At 44.8% G+C, this 23,924-nt stretch overlaps 2 protein-coding genes across 10 annotated transcripts in view; both read left to right on the top strand.

Annotated features, from left to right (window-relative positions):
- The window catches only part of LOC130194684 (pleckstrin homology domain-containing family A member 5-like), a 76,544-nt gene extending 63,174 nt beyond the window's left edge, over positions 1-13,370 (top strand). For 4 of the 6 annotated variants that reach the window (XM_056415721.1, XM_056415722.1, XM_056415725.1 and 1 more), the window contains 13 exons: positions 3,238-3,300; positions 3,383-3,463; positions 4,625-4,774; positions 4,904-5,005; positions 5,580-5,735; positions 6,992-7,112; positions 7,867-7,994; positions 9,202-9,417; positions 9,534-9,695; positions 10,538-10,671; positions 11,061-11,203; positions 11,484-11,583; positions 12,250-13,370. In XM_056415721.1, coding sequence (XP_056271696.1) covers positions 3,238-3,300; positions 3,383-3,463; positions 4,625-4,774; positions 4,904-5,005; positions 5,580-5,735; positions 6,992-7,112; positions 7,867-7,994; positions 9,202-9,417; positions 9,534-9,695; positions 10,538-10,671; positions 11,061-11,203; positions 11,484-11,575 — 1,548 coding nt within the window. In that variant the 3' untranslated portion in view covers positions 11,576-11,583; positions 12,250-13,370. Of the gene's footprint in view, positions 1-716; positions 798-3,237; positions 3,301-3,382; positions 3,464-4,624; positions 4,775-4,903; positions 5,006-5,579; positions 5,736-6,225; positions 6,382-6,991; positions 7,113-7,866; positions 7,995-9,201; positions 9,418-9,533; positions 9,696-10,537; positions 10,672-11,060; positions 11,204-11,483; positions 11,584-12,249 lie in introns of all 6 variants that reach the window. The other 2 variants (XM_056415729.1, XM_056415724.1) reach the window with 2 other exon arrangements.
- Positions 13,371-14,314: 944 nt separating this feature from the next.
- Positions 14,315-23,924, top strand: part of LOC130195557 (zinc finger protein aebp2-like) — a 20,023-nt gene continuing 10,413 nt past the window's right edge. For 2 of the 4 annotated variants that reach the window (XR_008832084.1, XM_056417149.1), the window contains exons 1-5: positions 14,315-14,888; positions 15,767-15,977; positions 16,810-16,917; positions 17,233-17,419; positions 19,337-19,482. Coding sequence is in view for 3 of the 4 variants with exons in the window: in XM_056417149.1 (XP_056273124.1) it covers positions 14,374-14,888; positions 15,767-15,977; positions 16,810-16,917; positions 17,233-17,419; positions 19,337-19,482 (1,167 nt within the window). In the remaining variant the exon portion in view is untranslated. The remainder of the gene's footprint in view (positions 14,889-15,766; positions 15,978-16,809; positions 16,918-17,232; positions 17,420-19,336; positions 19,483-23,924) is intronic. The other 2 variants (XM_056417150.1, XM_056417151.1) reach the window with 2 other exon arrangements.

Here is a 23,924-nt window from a genome sequence, read left to right as displayed (position 1 = left end):
TTAAAGCGTAGAGTCTGCTGACAAAGCCTTTTATTTCCTGTTTGATGCTCTGTTAACTCTTCCATCTTATGCAATGTTCTACTACATTAAATGGACCAATGTCACCTACCACAGCATTTATAGGCCAAAGCTAGTTTACAGTGCCCATCCCTAGATGGGCCTCGTCATTCCTTTATTACTCCCACTACGTACCCTAAACTCATGGTCGGCTATATTTACTGAATATCTGGATATCACTTAATTCTGTGTAGTTTAGAGATGTGAACAAGCTTCATGTCTTCCATTCACAGTGCCTCTAGAGAGGTGTGTATCATGTCAGTGAACCTTGAAGTGCTTTGAGTGATGATAAAAGTGTACATCGTACACAGAGGCACAATACCACATTCATGATGGTAATATAGAGTTTCGAATGTCATATTGAGATGAGTTTGCCTCCGATTTGTGTAACCATTGAGGATTATGTAATTGTGCTCCTCCCTCTGAAAGTAGTCACCCTCTACTGCCACGTAAGCGTTTTAGAGCTTTGCATTTCAATGTCTTGTTGTTTGTGGGTATCTTACTGCTTCCTGTGCCTCTATCCCTGTTTGAGTCTGCTTCATGAGAGAGAGAGGGAGGGAGAGAGAGAGGGGTGTGGCAGCGTTGTCGGTGTTGTCTCTGAAGTGAAGCACTGCTATAAACTGACACTTGCTATATCGCTCTTCTCCACACTGGACTAGATGAAGGGAAATGAGCCTTTAATCGTCATGACTCACACTTTGATTGAGAACTCTGCCCCAAGGCCTCAACTTTACCAGCAAGTAAGGCCAGCCGAAGGCTTTGCTCCTCCTCATCCTCACCAGTCGCTGTTGTTGTTTTGGTCTGTTTTGCGATGCTCCTCCTCCTCCGGTGTCCAAGTCCTCATGGCATCTTGATACCGGTCCCCCTGTGTTGTCTGTGACGCCAGCGCCTCCTCATCCATTGCTTTTGACTGTTCTCTTGTCATGACAAGTCATCCCAACATGGGCATGACTTGTAGAAGAGTAGTGTGATGCGTTCACTTGCCCGTTCAGTTAAATGCTCTAGAAGTTGCTCCATGTTTATAAAACACTCGGCGAGCTGTGAGACAAAAGCTCAAGCTGTTGCTGCACGTCTGGATCACTTGGCGAGCAACGCCTCGAGTCTTTACTCCTCTTGTTTTGTCTCCAGCGCCAAACAGTGAAGGTTCGTGTGATGTTTCATAACCCTTGTCGAATGCTTTCCCTCTCATTAGACGAGCCGCCTGCAGACGCTAATTAGTGTTTCTTCATCCTGTGTTGTCAGACATGTCACTTCTAAATCCAGCGCATTACCAGATACGCTTATCCTTCTGTGAAGGAAGGAACTGGCGGGGATCGTCCTCGTGGCCTAGTTTAGCTGCAGTAAGATCCATTTTCAACATCCCACTATCCTAAAACCAATATCCACACCAGAGTTATCCTCTGTTCAGTTCATTTGGAGTCTACCAGTGCGGTTTAAATTTTTGTTTGGATTTAGTGGTTTTAAACTGGTTATACAGTCTCCACTGCGGAATACAGTATCCCTATCTCGCCAGTGGGTGATGGTGAAGATAAACACAGATGTTTTCTTGGGATAAGTTCTCCTCCCCTCTGTCTGCATTACTCCCCCCCCCCCCCCCTCTCTCTTGTTGTTCTGCCGGTGGGAAGGTGAAAGAGGGCCGGCTTGCGTGTGACTGGCTATGACATCATTTTGACACTTTTGTGACCGCCTCTTGCGGCTAAAAGTGCCGCCAAAGACCCCCCCCACCCCACCCGCCCCCGCCATCTGACAACAGCTGCTTTCCCACCTGTTCAGCTGCCAGAAATCTGTCTCCCCCCTTTCCCTCATGCTCCACACCACAGTGAAGCCCCCCCCCCACACCCCCGCGCTGTGGGAGAGTCTGCATGTTTCTGTGTGGAATGCCATGTGGACCTCAGGTCCCACCTGCTCTAACTGTGCCGTGTGGTTCCGCTGAGGAAAAGGTGCCAACACCAATGTGTGTGTGGCAGAGTGCAGGTGTGCGTGTGGAACATGGATATCCAGCGGTCGACACATATTTGGACAGCGGGTCATTTTTGTCGTTGCTTTGGTTCTGTAGAACTGCACATTGGATCTGAAATGCGATCTTGTCTCTGAAGTTAGTGCTGACAGTAAGAATGTAGTTTTTTTAAATTTAAGTGCAGGGTAATTAATCAAAACCTACTGTATGACAAAACTGCCACTGATGTTTGGGTCCAAAAGATCTGACATGCAATCTAGCTGGAGACCAGACTTGAAGCAAGAAAAAAAAAAAGTGGGAAAATGACTGTAGTTCAGGTCAAGTCTGGCCGAGCGACTGAAGGGAAATTAAGTGTCTGCTGATGTTTGGAGACCAGCCAGGCATTTGCTTCACATGATTTGACACTGTTCATTAAATATAATTACTTCATTACTTTTTTTTTTTTTGTCGAATATCCAATGTCAGAGCAAAGAACAACACAGAAATGTCTCACTGTCCTAATATGTATAGGCAGCACATGTATTGATTTAAGAGTGAATGAATGATGACACAGTGTGTGAAGAATGGCTTTTCTGGAAACATGGGATCCAATGCAGTTCAAATAATTTCCCGATTGAGCACTGTGCCTTTTTGCTTCTTTAAAATAAGTAGATGAGTGTAGAAAGAATGATACGTTTTTTTAAAAACATAACTGTTGTAATATATGTGTCCTAAACATTACTTATGTATGTTCAAAGGTCCTCAGAATGTCAGTGGTTATGTTGTTGCTCTGGTAATGTATTTCAGTATTACAGCACTTAATGCAACGCACACTTAGTTGACCCCAGCTGCCAGACCGTGTTTGGACCAATAGCTGCAGAGAATGCGCTGGAGAACAAAGCGCAGCTGGTGGATGCAGTTTATGTGCCGACTCTGGAGTTCAGAAAGCCAGATTGTTGACGTGCCTTCCCCCTTCATTCCCGATAAAACCACTGCATCATGCTGATGGAGACAAACAGCTGTGGGTAACCCTCTGAGAGCACGCTGTGTTTGGACTAGCTGTCCTCCCACTGTTGGTTTGTTCACTTAGATCGACTGATTCATTTCGAAATATGAGTTTCCACCCCAGGACAAAATCCTGCGGCTCAGCGAGCGCCTCGTCCTGACACTGCATTAGATCTCCAGATTCTAATGTGCATGTGCTGGTTTGGTGACGCGGTCTAAAGTCCTGTCTGTCTTCACAGCTGAGTCCAGAGGACTACAGGGATCACGCCTATACACGTGTGCCAGAAGAAGTGGACATTGATGTAAGTTGGGTGCTGCGCCCTCACGTGACGCTCCACTACATTGTACGTGATGGGTCACGCCTCTCTGTCGTTTCCTCTTCAGAACAAACTGAGCAGGCTGTGTGAGCAGGAGAAAGTGGTGAGGACGCAGGAGGAGAAACTTCAGCAGCTGTACAGAGAGAAGGTGACTAAACAATGCACCTCTGTCATCACGCCTACACAGTTTATACTCTGTTCAGTGTGTCGGAAAACTATATATACAGGGTTCGTACGGTCATGGAAAACCTGGAAAAGTCATGGAATTTTAAAATGGTCATTTCCAGGCCTGGAAAAGTCATGGAAAAAACTTAAATCATAAAAGTTTTGGAAAAGTCATGGAAATGTGTTATATTCACATGTTCATTTACGCCGAGTTTGAAATAATTAATATTTATTTTAAAGAAAGACGCTCAAAATATAAGCCAGCGATAGCTCTCAATACGCAACATTTTCTACAGTTTTCATGTTTATACCGAGATTTCAGTTTGGTCATGGAAATTTGGTTTAAAGTCATGGAAAAGTCATGGAAATCCATTGGTCAAAATGTGTAAGAACCCTGTATATAAGAAAAGCTTAAGTTTTTATCAACAAAAGCAGAAGTCTATTCTATTTGTCATGTGTGTTTATAGCCATGCTACCGTCATCAACTTGTCTGTCTTCATTGCCACGTCGTGATTAGCAGCATGTGGTTGCCGTGCAGCTTTGTTGCATACAGATACAAATATCACATTTGAAGTACACACTGCAACAACAGAAATGCTCTGTGTATTCACCAACTCTCACTCGACATTGGCGTCACTTGTGCAAACAGAGATTTCTTACATACGTGTTTTTATTTGTTTTATGAAATGAGGGAATAAAGTGTGAAATGTTGCGCATTCTGTATTCTATTTGGAGTTGCCTCTAAATAAACATAACATACTGAAATGTATTTCGGAAATATCTCGGTTATTCATTGATTTTACAGACAAAAAATGTTGGTTAGGAATCCTTGAATGAAGTATTTGCTGGGATACTAAACAACAGCTGGTTCAAGGTCGTCCAAATCCGGTTTGGCTTGTTTTCTCTTGTTCACTCTGAAATAAGGGGTGATTGGAATTTGTCATTATTTTTCATATTTTCATGAACAGCAATCACTTGATAACAAAAAATAATTCACAGTTCTACGGATAAATACAATAAGTTACTTGTAGAAATACTTTTGCTCTCTCATCTTTGCGTGAAGTTAAAAACAGGGCCCATGGGCCCGAGAAGAGAGGCTCACACCGTCCATGGGCCTAAAGTGTGCTGCTTGTTGTGTCCGCAGCACACCCTGGAGACGGCTCTGCTTTCAGCCAGCCAGGAGATCGAGATGGGCTCCGATAACCCTGCTGACATGCAGAGTGTCATCCAGCAGAGCGACCTGCTGCAGAGCGGCCTGCTCGGCACCTGCAGAGAGCTCTCCAGAATTGCAGCTGTGAGTCAGACGGTGCACTAAGGCTGAACACTGAAGAGCTCTTTCTTCAGGAGTGTTATCACCATTAGATTTTCTTTGGCCTGCCTTTTCTTTTCTTTTGCCATTCACAAAGTGAATCTGTCCGAACAGGAGTTGGAGGTGTCGGGGAGGGACTACGAGAAGCTGGAAGGTGATGTGACTCTGGCTAAGAACAACCTCCTGGAACAGCTTGAAGCCCTGGGAAGCCCTCAGGTAGGATCCTTCACAGCTCCTTTCATCTCACACAGCGTGTGCCGTCTAAAACTGGCATGGCATAATAGTCAGACCTTGCTTATAACCTTGCTACCGGCAAAGCTTGAAAAAACAAAAATGCTGAATTTGTGGTAGATTCCCTTGAACACCGAGTCATCCTTTCTGTAGACTTTGGGTGAAAAGCAAAGCCGGGTTCTGTGCTCCAGTGAGCCGCAGCGTGGAGGGAGGCAACCGAGAGGTCAAAGCAGCGTAGTCGGTGATCAATGACTGTAGCAATGGTAGAGCAGGTCTTAATTAAGTCTGTCTTTTATCTTATCCTTCATCAGTGTAGAGACGGAGAGAAACTGTTGTAGCAGCTCTTTCTGGTTGAGCTCTTGTGGGAGCCCAAGCTAGTTCAGAGTAGAGAAGTCGGGGCCTGCAGGGAGCCTGAACATCCATTTCTGATGTGTCTTTCACTGACATACCTGCCATCAGAGAGGAGATAATTACCCTCTTATGCTTTCCCCCGTGTTCAGAAGGCCAAGTTAATCCTCAGGTAATAATTTGATTGTGTGTGTTTGGTGTGCGCACTCAGACGGAGCCTCCCAGCCAGCAGCATGTCCGCATCCAGAAAGAACTTTGGAGGATTCAAGATGTGATGGAGGCCCTCAATAATAATAAAGCTCAGAGAATTGCTGACGGTATGAGCTCGTATGGGCCCAAGACCAACATCAGCAAACACACAAATGAGGTGAGGCACCGCCAGTAACAGACATGTCCATACAATTCTGCAATGAGGCGATTAATTGATTGACAGGAATTGTATCGACAACAATGTTGGACATCATTTATCCATGAAGCAAAAATGAGCTTCCAGCATACGTTTTGTTCCTTTCCTCTTTTTGAATACTTTTGTATTTTTGGTTTTGGACATCGTCGTAAGGAAATGTTTTTTTTCTCCTGATATTTTATAGATTAAACAAATGAATCTATTGTGAAAAAGTTAATCAATCAGGAAAACAAGCTGTAGGTGAAGCCCTCCAGCTGCACACAAGGACCAACTGAAGCCGAGTGGTCCACCATGCGGGTGGTCTGAGTGGACGTGTCAGTTGCCCTGTAACGCGTCTCTCTGGCTAATCAGCTGGGTTGCCCATCCACTGGGCCAGATGGCGGTTGCCCTGAGCGTGCGTGGCGGCGCCATGTGTCACTTTGCTTGCTGTCATGCACTGTACAATCTCCAGGAGGACGACTCGGTACCACCACGGCCACCCCTCCCCCACTCCTATGAGCCCAACCCCCCCAACGTGCCCCCTTTGCCCTCTCATGCTGGTGTGCGCCCTTCATCACTTCACAGGCCGGAGGACAGGAAGGCCAGCCACAGGAATGGCACGCACAGTGTAAGCCCGTTGACTCGTCAACCTCCCGGTTGAGCCTGCCCCCCCCATCTGTGTCATCACACATCATTGCCCCCTGTGTTGGGTCTCACTTTTATTTTGACTGACATTTCATGGCTCTTTTTGGTATTTTTTCAGTTTTTTGTGACTTACTTGGTGCCATACTTCCATTATCTTATGTTTTCAGTTAATTTGGATGAAGCCTCACTCGTGCGTCTTTTTTTTCTCTCCCTCTTGTTCATTGAATTGCTTCGTTTTTCTGTTCTGTGCCTCTTTTGTGTGTTGAAAAGTAGCGATTTTGTTCTGTTTTGCTGTTTCCTGTCCTGTTTGACTGCTGCCTACTTGCGTGTCATACTCAAACAACATGGAGAGTTTTTCTTCAGGCTGTCTTCATTTAGTTTTGAGATTGCCCAGTCTGTGAAAGACTCCTTTCGTTGAAAAGGGACGTCTGTTTGCCAACATCTCTGAAGTCTTTCTGCAAGAGAAAATGGCCCAATTATTGTCAAATGTTTGAAATCTTCCGTTGGAGCCAAACTCTCCATGTCTAAAAATCGATCATGACTATAAATCAATGTGTGTGTAAGTGTTGAACTCGTTCTTTCCTTATCTGCAGGGCCCAGACTACCGACTGTATAAGAGTGAACCAGAGCTCACCACAGTGGCTGAGGTGGATGAGAGCAATGGGGAGGAAAGATGTGAGCACCCGTCTGATCGAGATCATTCTGGAAACAAAGGTACATCACCCAGGATTACGAGGCCAGTTTATGATAACTGTGCAGTTTTAGACAGAATTTTGTTGGCACCAACACAAACTCGATTGCCTGATGACATAATTAATGTGTGGCCTAATAAACTTGTTTCCAGCACCGATAGTTGCCACGGTTACCATGGTATTTACTCAGGCATCACTTTGACTCAGCATATATACAAGGTTACGCTTCTCTCCAAATTATTAAGCTTGGTCAATATATCACAAAGTGAATGTCATGGCAACCAGTATTTGGCACACTGGATTCAAATCCCACTGCTCAGGTTTGTGTTTCAGTAACTCCATTAACCAATTAACTCGACTTTATTGCGGCCTCGTGTTGAAAAGGTGTTGCACATTGGCCGAGGTTTGGTGAAGCGTTTTACACGGCGTAATGCAGGGGCTCTGAGGTTGAGTGATTACACTGTAGCTCCTCGCTGGTTTCCCACACAATCGATAGCAGCGACTTGCCGATGCTGCAACTACTGCGGGAAACGCTGTCAGAGTGCTTGATGCCAGACTTTAGAGCAACACCCGGAGGATTGTGTCTGATAAACTGAAGAAAATGTGCTGCGCTAAACTGATGGGGAAATGACCATACTTTGAAGGACAAGCTTATGACCTTTCTTTGATGACATTGTATTTCAATATCATTATTACATATGATATACTATTCTGTGAATTGTGTTGTCATTAAACCATGTGGCTTACTGACCTCTGTTTTCCTTTTGACCTGCTAGGGATGTCCTACCCAGTCGGCATTGTCCCACCCTGGACCAGATCTCCAGTGCCGGACTCCTCCTCCATAGCGTCATATGTTACCTTAAGGAAGAGCAAGAGGCCCGACCCCAGGACGCTGAGTCTAATGGTAACTGTGGATTGTTCTAAGCATGTGCCAGATATTGCCATTAGTGGTCAGGAACTAACTTTAATATGTAAAAAGTGATTAAGCCTCTTTGTTGTGTGTGGCAAAACATTGTGTGTCTCTAAGCCCTATAATAATAATAATAATAATAATAATGGTGATTTATTTTGTATCTTATTTTCTTCTCTTGTTATCGCATCATTGTAAACATCCTGTGGTCACAGCAAGCGTGCCACCACTCCACCACTTAATCGTTGTTATGGTTATTAAGCTGTTGGTTGAAAGATGACATGTGGCAGTCATCACGCGACACCGTGTGACTCAAGCTCCTTAAACAAATAGATGCCAGGCTTTGTTTATACACTTTCCAGCCTCCACTACTATGAACTTAAATATCCTAACCATGTCATTAGTGCACCACACTGTCGGGTGTGTCTGTAAGTGTTTGTGTTTGGAAACAATGATGGACGTGTCGTCGAACTTCCGTGAGCTGTGTGAGATGTCCTCTGAGCACGCTGACAGAGCTGCAGTCGCCCCTGTTGGCCACATAGCCTTCAGTTGTAAACGAGTGCGTCACAGGCCTTCAGAGGACAGCTGGGGCCCTTGGACACAAGCCTGTTGAACAATCTGGACAGTGGAGGCTGCGTCCTCGGGCTCTGGACTGAACCCAGATCTGCCAACCCCTTACGGCATTACATAAACCAGAAACTTCTCCTCAGTTCACATCAGCCTGTCCTGCTCCGGCATTAATACGCCCCAAACCCCTCTTGAGTGCACCCATGTGTGTGTGTATGTGTGTGTGTGTGTGTGTGTGTGTGTGTGTGTGCGCACTGCAGACGGGCACGTTTTGGTTCTAAGAGCACGAACAATAAAAAGCCGCTTCAGTCATTGTTGTGGTTATTATGTCAATCCTGACTATTTTGAAGTAGTTTTAAAACGTTTTTTTTCCAGTACGTGCGTTATTGCCGGATTAGTCTACATGGTCTAGTGGAGACTGTTCAGACCAGAGCATATATAGTAAATAGTATGCGCCAACCACACAATGACGCAACTCAGCTGCCCACCCAAACTGTGGTTCCGCCTCGTGAAGCTCTACAGTCGTGACATGTTTTCCTCCGGGCATGCCGCAGAGTTCCTAACGTCTCTAAATGTGTGTGTGTGTGTGTGTTGTGTCCCCTTCCTGTCTGCGGTTGTCCTCTCTGGCTAACAGGAGCGTCCTCGCAGCGCGGTGGAGCAGCAGCAGCTGTGTGCCGGGGAGAGCGGGCGGCCCAGGATGAGTGTGGAGGAACAGCTGGACAGGATCCGCCGCCACCAGCAGGGTGCCCCCAGGGAGAAGAAGAAAGGTCTCCACGTCCGGGGTGGCAGCCAGGAGAACACGCCCTCTCGCAGTCACTCGTTCACCAAAGAGAACCATTTCCGTATGCAGGTATCGGCCGACTGCTGACTTGAGTTTTCACAAGGCTGCTATCAAATCCTGCAATTCATATCCATCTGACCCCATCTCGCTGCTTTTTTGTCCCTCTTCTTTCCGTCTCTCTTTAGTCCCAAACGAGACGCAGAGGAGAGGGGATAAGATGTGACATTGACGAGCTGGAGGCCTTGCTCAGGCAGCAGGAGGTGATGACGGACCAGGAGACGCCCGCCGAGGAGATCGCCCGTCTCAGAGAAGCCTCGCAGTATGAACACTTAAATATGGACCGGGAGGTGAGGCACAGCGGTTGACTGAGAGGGCTAATATTAATATGTGCAAATGATTTAGGAAATCACTTCAAGTATCGTGGATTTGATTCTCAACACCACTCATCTAAAGTTGACCATTTTAAGAAACATACCGAATTACACGGTATTAGCATCAAAACCCATTGTGTTGGATTACTATCACACGTGTGAAATGTATGTGCTTATAGCAACATTATTAAGGAAATATTGCAAATGTGTGTGTTGATTGACAGGGACATTTTGAAAAGAGTCATGGCTGTGTGGACCACAGTGCATTTGAAAACATCTTTTACTATCCAACAATAACAAATGTTGATCACTGCAATTCCAAACTTGCGGTCCTTCCGCAGAAATCAATAACTTAATTTTAATGAATTTTCTTTTTTTTATCAATCTACCAAAATGCAAAGTTGCATAACATTGTACAGTAGACAGGAATCATTCCAAAGGCATGTGCAGGAGGCTATAACTACTTTCATAGGCTGCCTATAAGCCATGCACTTGATTTTAAGTTGCTTCTTGCTGTCTTTACAAGAGGTCACAACCTTTCTCTGGATCACATCTACAGAATTCCCAACTGATCTCTGCTTGCTTGGCGGTGAAGCTCGATTTATTTTGTACACACCCAAATGAAAATGTGGAACAGGCTCCCGGTCCTGACGAGGACGACCATCTGTTATTTGTTTATATCATTTTCTGATTTATGTCTTTTTCTTTTTTCTTTTTTAGACTGTGGTGTTTTTCTTTAATTTGTAAAGCATGTCGCATCTCATTCATTTGAACGAAGCGTGCGATGTAAAGTGTTTGTTCGTGGTTCATTTCTTCAGCTGTCTGTGCCGGACAAAGTGCTGATTCCTGAGCGTTATGTGGAGTCGGACCCCGAGGAGGCCCTGAGCCCCGAGCAGGAGGCTGATAAGCAGAGGAAAGTGAATCGCATCAAAGCCCTCATAGCCAGAAACAGGTACTGGACAAGGTTGCTCAGACCACTGATGTTATGCTCACGTCATTGGACAGAGAGGCTATCTCTGCAGGTCAGCGCTGCATACCTCCACCAGCAGGGTCCATGCAGGAAATGATTTCTCCAAGTGCGGGGTAAGCTCGGCATCATCGCAGGACATCACGACAGAGGTCTGCTCTTACATGCACATCGGTGCCTCAGATGCTCATTGGAGCCCTCGCTCTTATCTCCTAGCTACTGTGACATTTGATTCTAAATGTCAGTCCTCGTGAATTGATTGAGAAACAGATAGCCTCTCTGTCCCGAGGTAGTTGTGTTTATTGTGAAACCGTGTTTACAGTCACGGCTGTCTTCCACACATCACATGGACCGTATCGTATGTGTTCTCCCAGCATGCAGCATGTGCAGCCCAGTATGGCCCTGAGCCCCGAGGAGGAGACCGAAGTAGAGGTTACCGTGCAGGAGAAGGAGAAGATGATTAATATCTCCTATGAGCTGGCAGCGGAGGCCTCCAAACGCAGCAAGCTGGTAGCAGGTACATCCCTCGAGAGACGAGGGAGGGGATCAAATGATGCATGTGATGAAACAAACGCTTGTGTGAGGCTGTTCTTAAAAATGGCGACTCTTTCATTGTGCTTCATCAAACTGCAGCTGCTTCCATTGTCTTTGTGCTCAGTCATTCTAACTGTAGTCTCAGTGGGTTCTGCATTCATTTCATCAACTTCAGTGATTTTGTTCTGTGTTGTTTGGACGTTTTTTTTAGTTATTTTGTGTTTGCCTGCGTGTGTTGGACATCTTGCTCTGTTTCATTGCAGCGAAGAGCCTGTCATCCTCTTCCTCACCCCTTCCACAGCCTCCTAACACACACCCCCAACTCACTGATGGGTCTCACTTCATGTGTGTGTAGTAGCACCAGTAAGGGCCTTCATCAACCTGTTTTGTCCGTACTCACGATGCTAAAGTGTTCTCAATGTCATTAAATGTTTTAGTCGTTGTTCTCTGGGTAGTTCTGTTAAAGTATAAGGATGTGTTTGTATGTTGCCTGTGTTTCTGTCGAACCACACACTCCTCATGTTGTGGTGTTGGCTTGTCGTCTGTGCAGTCACATGACAAAACTCTTTGATCCTATCCTTGTTATGTAATCATAAGAATCAAATGACTTTGTTGGCAATGCAACGCTCCGCCTTATAATCGACCTTTACAAACTTTACAATGTCCAATTTTTTTTTTATATGGTCAGAAATTGAGATTCAATCAATTGTGTCTTCCTATGTTAGCGTTAAAGGTGGTGTTAGACTGGACTACGTGTTATCGTCCTTCACATTTACATGCGTGTGGTGGCAGGATGTTGAGGAAAACCTTCAGCACCACCACTAACTCTGACAATTTAATTAACACCTTTTTATGAAGGGGGCAATACAAAAGTTGACTTTATGGCAGTTGTTTTGGCTCACATGAGACTGCACAGGTGGCCGCTGAGAGGTTAGGGGAGCTATGTCAAGTATCCCTTGTCTGGTATTATTTTTGGAGCCTAATTCAACCTTTGCCCCCACTTAAAATTCTCACATTCTCTCTCTACAGCACAGGCGCTGGCCTCAGTGAAAAGCTACACATGAAGGAAACATCAGAAGAGGTGTGAAGATGCCCCTGAAGACTTCCCCAAGGACATCAGCACAAGGCCGCAGCCTACAGAGAGTGAGACTGCCTTCTCCGTACTCTGGGTTCTTAACCTCTGACTTCTGTATGCTCACTGTGACGTCTTACGCTCTTATGCCACCAACAACGCTTATCCTGTGATATCTCTCTGTTCACTCCCCTCACCACAGAATACAGCTTGATACTGTTATTGTTGCAGTTCCAATTTTTGTTTTTACAAAGTTTTTAAGGTTATTTTAATTATTTATACGGTTTTATTAGGTTCTCGTTTGAATGTGGGCCAACATTGGTCTCTATATGTATATACATGAGGCTAATGGACTGAGCTCTGTTGTTGGCTTAAGGGTCTTGGGACAATGTTTTGGCCGAATTTTACATTCACGTTTCACTATACGTTCTAAAAGGTTTGAAAAACATATTTTCACATTATTTTACATTTACCAGATAACTATAGTCTTTTATAAGTCGCTAACCATTCATATTTATCCATTTATTGTAAAGAACATTTGGCGAATGCGAAAGATGAGTCTATAAAAGATGTAGATCTCTCCATTATAAATAAAAGGTGGAGCCACTTTATTGCTGCAGACCAAGATTATTTTTAATTTCTCCTGTTTCTGGGTTGTAATTATTTAAAAATGGGATCTTCTGTCGTCCCTGTCGCGTTGTTGCCGACACATATGTGAATGTTTAAGTCACTCTATTCTGTCTTTTTTTGTATTGCTGAGAGATATATTTAAACCGAGAGAAGGAAAACAAATCTGAGTTTGGTTCTATTTTATGATATGTTAGTTTGAAGACTTGGAACTAAAGAAAAGAAAAAAGTTAGCACATGTAAAAAGCAATAACAAATCAAATGTTTGTGGATCCAGGATTTTGTGTGTACAAAGTGTAATTATCAGAGCTTTACTGTGTATATAATGTACATGGTACAGCAGGATGGGGGATGTATCCAACATAAGGTTACATACTAAATTTAATTTGCAAATGTTCATATCCCATCTGTTTTATATCATGTTAAATAAATGTTGCTGTTCTTAACGAGAGGTTGTGTTGTTTTTTTCTTTATGTAGCCAGCTGGAGAATAGAGCCATGTAGACCGACTCACAGCAACATATTAAGCAGTATCGAACGCAGGAATGAATGCATTTTACACAGTATTGAAAACTTTATTCTATATTTCTTAAAAATAGAGTTTTAATGCATGAATAGTGGACTTAGAATTGAAAAGATCAGTATCCTCAGCTGGGATGATTTGATTTGGCCACTCAGACTTCTCTTCAGTGAGTGACAGCTGTTTTAAATGTAGAACTCTGGCGCCCTCTGGTGGTTTAGCAGCTGCACAATTAGTCTGTTATAGTATCTTTATACACAGCATGTATCGTCGTGGAGACCTCATCTTTCAACTTCATAGAGCCCAAATAAGACTGTCTTCTATATGTCATACAAAAAAACCCACAACATAGCAGCTGTCCCTGAAATGTCCATATTTACTAATAGCCATGAGATTAACTGGTTTGGGGCTCCTGAGCAATTATATATTGGCCCTGAAGTTAATAGTCCCCTTTGCTCAGTTGGCAATCCATCATTGTAATAACTATCTATTAAAACTATCAAACGTGCCATCCTGGAGTTACACATGTTGAAAAGATGTCCATTAATTGATTTTGGTTCATATTATTCAGGTTTTTCCAGAAGTGGTTCTGCTGGATTAGGATGAGAAGCAGCTAAATGTTTCCCTCCAGCGACACGTTGTTTTCATGAGAGCATTGATTCAAGTCGACTGTCCTTCAACATGTTGATACCGATACTAAACTGGAGTCAACGCAGACTTCTATATTTAAAAGAAGCTGTGTGTGTTGTTGGTGTGTTTTCGGAAACCCATGGAAAGTTTAAATACCGATGTCAGAGTTTCCCCTCCTCGTGCCGCCGCTGACCAATCAGAGTGCAGCATGAGGGATCTAACCCAGCCCTTCTTCTGCAGTGAGGCGTTTTTCGGTGCTCCGGGCGAACCTCAATACCGTAAGCGACTCACGGCGCGCCGCTGAAATGGCTTCCTCGGCTACGGAGGGAACGACCGCACTGGCTGTCGAGAACGACGCAACGTCCGCGGAGACAACAGCAGCCGAGGGCCGAGGCGAACCGGAACCGGGGGAACCGGGGGAACCGGGCAGGAGCGCAGCGCCGAAAATGGAAGCGGTTGACGCGGAGGCCGGCGAAGAGAAGCCCGCTGCCGCGGCAGGCGAGGCCGCGAGTGAGGCGGTGACGGACGGCAGCGCCGTGACGGTGTGTCCGGGAGAACCGGAGCAGAAGATCGAGCTGCAGGAAACGCCGGGAGGTGGAAACGAAAACCCCGCCGCCGATAGTGCATTGAAAGAAGCGAAGGAGGAACCGGGAGCGGGCGGCCGGTGCTCCGGGATAAACTGCGAAAAGAGCAAAACAGTTCGTGAAGATGGGGAGAAACCCGGCGGCGGGGGCGGGGCGCTGGGCGACGAGAGGCGGCCGAGCCTGGAGATCTCCTCCTCGGACGGGGAGCCGCTGAGCCGCATGGACACGGAGGACAGGTGGGTTGATGGAGGGACCGCTTATCGTTGCTCGGGGGTGGATGCCGCGGTTGTAACGTCGGTTATTTCGTCCCATCTTGGCCAATTAACGTTGAACCAATGAGTTCATAGCTCGCGCTGTCGTCAGAAACATGTCCATTCATGTCACAACACCGCCATTCATGTCCATGTGTAGCTGTCACACCAGAATGGTTTTAAAAACCTGTTAAAATACTCTGCATGACTAATTTAATGATTCTCCTCCTTTGGACCATCCACAGTTTTTGTATTTGCAAGTAGGCTATACTAAAGTACTTGCACGTCATATTTAAGTTTATTTTTCTAAACTTTCTTGGCTGGATGCAAGTTGTCCTTCACTGAAAAGTACATTTTCAGATTGTCCCATCACAGTTTAAGTGAAGTTCCACGTTGGACCATGAATGTGACTCTGCACAGACACTTATGAAGAAAGAAGGTCAATCATCCATTTATTGAAATGTACTTCTACTGATCCGATGAATGAAACTGCAGCCAAAATATTGGATTATAAATGACAAGTAATAGTGAGTGAGTGACGCCTATGAGACTTTGTGTAATGTTGACAGTGCAGTAAGTTAATAATCTAGTCCTAGGAGCATTGAATACAACGATATAATTGATTTGACATGCGTGATTTAAGTGGCATCCATGGAAAATCAGTTGCAGCCTTGAGACTGTCGGGCATAGTACCGATGTAATGTGGCTTGAAATGTCAGCACCCGTTTCACACTGCTGTGCAAAGCCGGAGCGAAGCTATGAAGACATTCTCCGTGGCCTTAGCACCCATGTTCTATGACAATGGGACTGTGTTCCTCCTTCATCTCTCTCTCTCTCTACCAACCCACCCTCTCCTCCCTCAGCATCAGCAGCACCCTGATGGAGATGGAGAGCACCGTGTCCAGTGGGCGCTCCACCCCTGCTATGATGAACGGACAGAGCAGTGTCGGCTCCTCCGGGGCCAAGACGGTGGCGTACTCCTGCTGCTGGGACCTCTGTCCCCAGTGCTTCAACTCCAGTCCGGATCTGGCAGAGCACATCCGAGGCATTCATGTGGACGGACAGAGAGGAGGGGTCAGTAGACTGTGAACTTTAGCACACACTTCATGTCGGTCTCAAGAAAAGAAAGATAATGTCCTGTTTTAGCTTAATATTGAGAGAGTGTAATGACTGCCAATTAAACCTTTTGATTAATATAGGATGTGTTCAAGAGGCGGTGGGCATTGAAACTACTTTCTACTGAAGATATACTCTCTTTGAGAACTTTTCCAAAAATATATATATATAAATGAAGGAAAAAAATACCAATATAGATACAAGAGGTGAACTGACAGTTGTATTGTTTGCTTGATCATTGTCAGTATCATTAAATCAGTATGCACTCAGATTACAGTATTTCAGCTGTGACGGTCGGTATCACAATCTGATTTATTAAAGTAGGCTTTCACATACAAGGAATCTGTTCAACATGGTAAGGGAACAAAACTAAAGGATGTTCTGCAAAAATCATAAATATAAAACAGATGTACTTTAAAATCTGAAGAATACATCTGTTTTCATGAAAAGGGCCGTACAGTGTTTTAAACGAAGGTGACTAAATTAGTAAAACATGTAGAGAAAAAAATGTCCCAGTATGGATAACGTGCAATAATGTAACCTTGTTTTAGGTTCACAGTCCCATGTTGACTTTTTTTTAATTTCTTGAAAAAGATAAAAGAGACGCCAGAAAACCCATCGGACCTCTCCCACCTGTCGGCTGTATTCAGTCCAGGACAGAATGAGAGAATTCTCTCTGTCCGTCTGTCCAATAATCCTCTCACAGCTCTCTTGACAACTAACCAAGCCCCACTTTCTTCCTCTAAGTTTTTCTCCTCTCCTCTTCTCGGCTCTCCCTCACTGCCCCCAGGTGTTCTTGTGTCTGTGGAAGGGTTGTAAAGTGTACAACACGCCGTCCACCAGTCAGAGTTGGCTCCAGAGGCACATGCTGACCCACAGCGGAGACAAGCCCTTCAAGGTACGAGGCGGTGCATCCAATACCCGGCACATGTGCAGCCGCTTCCCCCGCGTTCTCGTGACCAATTCATTCACATCAACATCTACACGGAGTCATCAACTGAGTTGTTTCACCTGTGAAGGAGACGGGTTGCAGAGGGCAGTTCCCTCTGTGTGTATGGTGATGTTAGTGATGGAACATGGACATGGATGCTGTACCAGTACATATTCTGCCATGCCATTAATGAAGAAAAAACCCACATGATAGTAGTTTGTCATGTTTAGTAGTGGCTAATATTCCAAATGTCCCATGTCGCTGTGCCCCCCCCCCCTGCAGTGTGTAGTCGGTGGCTGCCACACCAGCTTTGCTTCCCAGGGGGGGTTGGCTCGCCACGTCCCGAGCCACTTCAGCCAGCAGAGCTCCTCCAAAATGTCCAGCCAGGCCAAACTCAAGGAAGAGTCCTCCTCCAAGGCGGGCCTCAACAAGAGGAAGAAACCCAAGAGCAAACGCAGGTGCTCCCTACGTACGTACACTCAAACTAACCTCGCCTTTTTGAAAAAAAATGTTTCCCTCTTCTGGTAATTGGGAAGGATGAACACATCTCTCGATGTTTTCGGCTTCTAACCTCTCTCCTTTTGGAGAGGCTGCAGCTCGACAGCGCTCACACAGACCGGTCCAGACGCTTGTGCCAGCGAGACAGATCCTCCCCGCGGCAACATTCTGCATTTCAGAGAACAACTTTTTAGTCTATTCGCATAGTTTCTGTCAGCCGATGCTTTTGATACTGATGCTGAACTTGTTGGTGGATTGCTTTTCCTCAGTGTCTGCATTATTTAAACTCTTTCCTTTTTTCTACTCGTACACCTCTTCTTGTCTTTGGATCCGAGACATTATAGTTGTTACTGTCTGAATGTGTGTGAATCCTTTAAAAAAAAAAATTACAATCAAATAGTTTGTTGCAGTTTCCTGCAGATCTCTCATTACTTTACATTTGAGTTAAAGATGTATATGGTCATGAAGAGACTACACTAGTGGTTTTACATATTTCAGTCCTGACTTGAAGTCATTGTTAACTGTTTTCCCAAGCATCCCGTTTTAGATTTCCTCCTAGATAACCATTACATTGATTTAACTAAATCAGCATCGACTATCCTCCACTCCAAACTTCATTAAGCATCTAAGTAAACTTGTTTTGATTAAGTCTTCCACTTATGCATCGTAATCCAGGTGGAAAAGGATTCCTGTTTAAAACTCCTCATCGTTGCTTTCAAAGACACTCTTGTCTTCTAAGAGTTGATGGTTGAATGCCAAACAGTATTTCATTCAACGAGACAAATCAGCAGCACTGTCTGTTAGAAGGATCGTTTTTGTAGATGACGTTTGGACAAAAGCTGAGATTCCAGATGTCAAAGTGTCTTTGAATTAGAGCCGTGCTATGGTCAGAAACTCCAGCCAAAGCCCGGCCCAAATAAACTCAGGCGTGCAGCTTCTACCTTAAATGCAAAAACAGGTCAGCGGACAGGTTGTCACGTCATTACAATCGGCTCATAATATAACATGACTAGAACGGGCACTCGGTAGAGCGCATACCTTCGCATATCACAAGATTGGGCATTGAATTATGAACATGTTGGCATTAGTTGCATGCCAATTGGATAAACATTGACCGTGCTATGGGAAAAATAAGATCTTGACCTTTGACCCGATCAATCCCAGAATCTAATCAAATGGTCCACGGATAATAACCAATCATCCCACCAAATTTCATGCGATTCGGTTTAATACTTTTTGAGTTATGCGAGTAACACGCATATAAATAAATAAATACACGGCGATCAAAACATTACCTTCCGCATTTTCAATGCGAAGGTAATCATAATGAAGTGCCTGGTAATCAGTGGCTGTCTTGAGGTTGATATTCTTGCATCAACCTCTTCCTGTTGGTTGTTGTGGTTGTGAGTGGTAACAGATGCAAATGATATCCTTGAGGAGATCCTTTGAGTCTCTAGCAACATGCTGGGCAGCAGGGACGAAGCTGCTTGGATTATTATGTATCCATCTGAATGCCGTGTGTTCTCTGGGCTTTAGTCTCTGGACTAAACACTCAGCTCAAGTGCTTTGCAGAGAGCCCAAAATCCTCAATGCCTGTACTTTCTTATTAGGTAACATTTCACGCGGTCTGAGTACCCGTAACACTTACTGTGTGCGGTGCAGGACTTATTCAGAGCACTCAGCCATAAGAATCTCACGACCACCGTTTCCACTGGCGTTGTACCTATTACTTTAATACCTTTTGGTCTTTGTCGCTGCAAAGCAACATTTAAAAGTCAGAAAGGAATTACATGTTTCAGTCATGAGATAATTCTGATGTTGTTCTGGTTATATAACAGTTCCTTGTCTTTCCATTTCGTATCACGTTGTCTCGACGGTGCTCTCATAGGGATCTGTTTCCCTCCTCCAGCGAGGCCCCACGACTTCTTCGATGCCCAAACCATGGATGCTATTCGGCACAGGGCCATCTGTCTTAACCTCGCCACCCACATCGAAAGTGTGGGCAGCGGCCACAGTGTGGTGTTCAACAGCACGGTGAGTCCGTACTGGTCTGGTGTTCATGGCCTCTGGCTGCCTGTTTCTACTTGAATGGGTTCAGATATAGAGCCAGTAGCTGAGGCAGCTTAACCCTTGTGTTGCCTTCGGGTCATTTTGACCCGATTCAATGTTTAACCCTCCTGTCGCCTTCGGGTCATTTTGACCCGATTCAATGTTTAATGTCGGTGTTCTTTCGGGAGTCAACAAACAAACATAAAGTACCTCACACTTAAACTTGGAAAACAATATTAATTCTAATAATCTTCTGGAGATTTTAATAGCTGGGGTCATATTGACCTCAAGGGTAAAATATGTTAGTAAATATAAAGGTAACAGGAGGGTTAAACATTGAATCGGGTCATATTGACCCGAAGGCGACAGGAGGGTGAAACATTGAATCGAGTCAGATTGACCCGAAGGCAACACAAGGGTTAAAGACGAGGGGCGGAGGATGCACTCTCTTTTCTTTTGGGAGAAAATACCCGATGCATTTCTCTGAATCTGTGCAAAATACTAACTATGCTCTTTCCCACTTGTTCAGCAAAAAGGTAAACTGTAATGCAGAAACATAATTTAACCAAAGATACACAAATATTAAAACTGCTTATTTTAGATTCAGCATTACACACTTGCACATCACCATGTGATAATGATAAATACAATAACTTTAAGAATGGCCTAAACTGACTTGACTTTTAATTGTATTGAAATATTATATTTTTAAACTCCAAATCACAGACTCAAAATATTCTGACACATTGAAGATGACTTTTTTTTATAGAAATGAAATTTCCTGCATCTATCTATCTATCTATATATTGAAAGGTTAATGAGTGATGGATGATATGATAACAGTAGGAACAGTGTTCCTGTGCTCCATAAACACTCACATAAGCATCACTGTACCTCTATTGAGACATTGTTGAACATATATATAAAAAGCTTATTGTTGGTTCTTACCATGTCTACGCCTACATTTTATTACTTTTCAAAATGTTTCACATTTGTCCACCTCTTGTCTTTTTCTTCTGCTGTTTCATTATGAGACAACAGGGGGCATTACATAATCACTGCAGATCTTTTCTGTGTGCACTTGAAGTGAACCCTGTGCATCGCCCTCCGGCTCGATGTTGTTTTTCTGTGAATCACGCTTCACGGGAAAGACAATTGGATTGTTTTTGCGTCGTCCGTTCTGAGCCCAGCGCGTGATACATTATTAATGAGCTCTAAAATGCCGTTGCACCTTTCTGTTGAGGGCACACGCACCAGCACTCGCTGGAAAAAACCCAATGTTTTTTCCGGTGCAAGATTCTCCTTCTCTCATTGACGACGGCTTCAAAGAGCGGAGGAATTATTGATGGAGGGTAACCATGACGACGTCTTGGTGAGAATGGCAGATTGATTGAGTGAATGACAAACAGTGCAGTTCCACTAGGGAGCGCTCTCTCCCCTGTTCAAGACCCCGGCACGACACAACGCTGGAAACATGAAAGCATCATGATCCTCTTCCTCACAAGTCTCTCATATCCACACAGAAACCGACTCTTTAGTCATTAGCAAGTAATCGGTTTCCACTTGGAACCTCACAGCAGACTTTGGGCTTTTATTGTCTGTTTTTCAAGTCAATTTGTTGTTGTCTTTTCCCCCCAGTGAGTTCACTAAATGACATCACAATATGGCAAAATCACGTAATAAAGAAAAGAACGGGCATCCACTGTTACATGAGACCCATTTCTTAATTTGTGTAAAAGTAACTCAATTAGTTGGATTACATAAACAAGAAGAAAAAACAAAACCCTAAAAATATCATATTTTCACAATGATTTAAGTTTCCTAATGCAAAGACTTTACACTATAGTTTATTATAGACATTTAGGCTCCTGTAGTTTTAACTTTACAGACAGACAACAGAGATCACAGACTGTATTCCGGGATGTTATTGATTTGTAATAACATTGAAAGTGTGTGTGTGTGTGTGTGGTCCCTACAAGGTTACATATGATGTAAATAGATCTACATGTCTCTAATGCATGTACGTACATTTACAGCATGCAAATAGATGGCCACGAAGCTACTTCCTGCATCAAAAGGATTTACACCGAAAATAATTTAAGCATTTCTGAAAATGTGCAGTTTTCGACCAACTCGGTGAACGCTTCTGTTCCTGTGGAAGTGTAATTAGAGCGTTGACGCTGCTGCGCTCCTCACTGCAGTCTATGCCTGCTCTCCCTTTCAACTCTGCTCCCTGCAAACCTCAACTGCTCACTAGCAGCCAATAATTCAAAAAGAAAAGCTCAGAGAAAATACCCAGTGAAGATAAAGCTTGGGAAGAGGTTAAGAGAGGTAACCGCATATTTGGACACAGACTGCGAGGAGAGGAAGAGGAACAGAGACCCGGGAGAGAAAGGACGAGTAAAACGGGGTTAAGTGAAGTTCAGGGTCATGGAATCGGAAGGAGATCTGGCCAGTTCTCCTGGCACACGGTCTCCTTTTCTCTAATCCCTGGAGGCTTGTGGTGGAGAAGGACTGCGGCGCTGCGTCAGACCCCGGGCCCCAGCGGACCCTCCCGGGCCCGGGGAGATGGAGTGGAGCGGTGGGGGTTCTGTGGAGTTTGGCCAGTGGGCCCGCTGACATGCCAGAGCAGCTCAGCCGTGTTTATGATGCGATGTTTTTTGTTATTGCGGCAATCTGCGTCATGCACAGCTTGACCCCCTGAAACTAGACAGGCCTGCCCCCCCTCCCCCCACTTCCCCCCGGCTCTGGTCGTGCACTTTTCACCGCCTTGCTTCGGAGCCTCACTAATGTTCCCTCCCCATATCCTCCTGCTCGTTCTGACCTCCCTCTCTCGGGTCTATAAAGGATTACGATCTGTCCCTTCAAGCACCGACTGCCATCATCAAACCCCTCGGCTCACAAATCACGTCACGCTGGTTAAACACAAGCCCGCTTCTTCATCTTCGGGCTTCATATACACGGCCGTGGCCTGTTCAAGTGTGGCCTGAGATTGCGATCATTAACCTGGTGCTGTGAGGAGCCCGGGGGGGGGGGGGGGCACAGGTTAGAAGCTGTGCTGCTTTAATTAAAAGCGCAGTGAAGCAGCTGCTGGTGCACGGACTCTTAGCCTTGACACGTTTACTGGAGGGCCCGTTGCAGCCAGCGCAGCATTCCGGTTGTTGACTCTGAGAGGTTGTGTCTTCAGCCTCGTGTGGATCCAGCGTGCGGACAAGACCTGGAGAGAACTGGTCGATAAAGGTAGAGGCCGATCAACAGGAACCAGAGGCAATGCGAATTCATGACACAAGACGAATGCTCTGAGAAGTGGGGACGCTTTTTAAAATATATATTCATCAAGAAGGGTCTCTTATGGGATGCTGAAATCACAACCTCTTTTTTTTGTGCCTAAAAAGTCATATTTCTTTTAGATTCCACATGAACAGTATTTCTATTTCAGCGTGAGAATCCCAAGTCGTCCTCACTGATGTCGTTGCGCCGCCTTCTTGGTCCCTTCCCCAGTTCTACTCTCCAACACTCACAGACAAGAGGCAACACCAGGGTTGATTTGCCAACTTGGCTGCTGTTTGCTCAGCTTCTCAGAGACAACATTTAAGGCACCAAGCCAACAACAACAACGTTCATATCTCGCACAGAGCCTCAATATTTCTGACAAAGTTGATCAAAGTGTAGCTAAATGTGTCTGTTGTGTCAGACAGACGCTTTTTCAAAGTAAACGCCTCTTCTCTTTTACTCACGGCAACACAAGAGGAGGAGACTGTCAAACGTAACAGTTTAGAAAGTACGGAAGAGACAAATAACACACTGTTTATTAAAGATGTGTCAGATCGGGGAGATAAATGAAGAATAAGGTTACCGACGTTGGCTCAAAAGAAGAAGGACACGAAGGGCTGTAAAGAGGAAGACAGTGATTCTGTGTCTCCTCTCGGCGGAGCCTCGTCCTTCCCGTCCAACCAGTTTCCATCAATGCCGCAGCCTCTCCCCAGAGTCACAGAAATTATTTCAGTTATTTATGTGCGTAAGCGAAGTTCTTCACGTGTGAGCTCATTCCCTGGCCTAAAAATAGACATTCCTCACAGAAAAAGAGCCAATTGAAGCAAAAGGTTGTATCTCTGGCTATTTATGACGCTCCTGATTATTTATCCAGCTTTACTTTCCCCTACTTACGATATGTCTGTGAATTCCAGTCTAGTTTTACTATAAACCAACACACCATGATAGATGACATGTTATGCATGGAAGGGGCAAACTATTTCGGGAACCGGGTATCGTCTCAATCGTATATTCACAAGAAGAAAGACCTTGATATTTCTGGTTGCCTCGGCAGATTAAGACCTGGTTAAAGCAAACATAAAATGAACTCGACTCATAACGTCGATGTTGACAGCGGGTGCCACTCCTGTCTAAAGCGCTGACGTGATTATCCA

This window comes from Pseudoliparis swirei, chromosome 6 (genome assembly GCF_029220125.1).
Source record: "Pseudoliparis swirei isolate HS2019 ecotype Mariana Trench chromosome 6, NWPU_hadal_v1, whole genome shotgun sequence".
NCBI lineage: Eukaryota > Metazoa > Chordata > Actinopteri > Perciformes > Liparidae > Pseudoliparis > Pseudoliparis swirei.
Note: the sequence above shows the minus strand (reverse complement) of the source record. Positions and strands in the feature narration are given on the sequence as shown.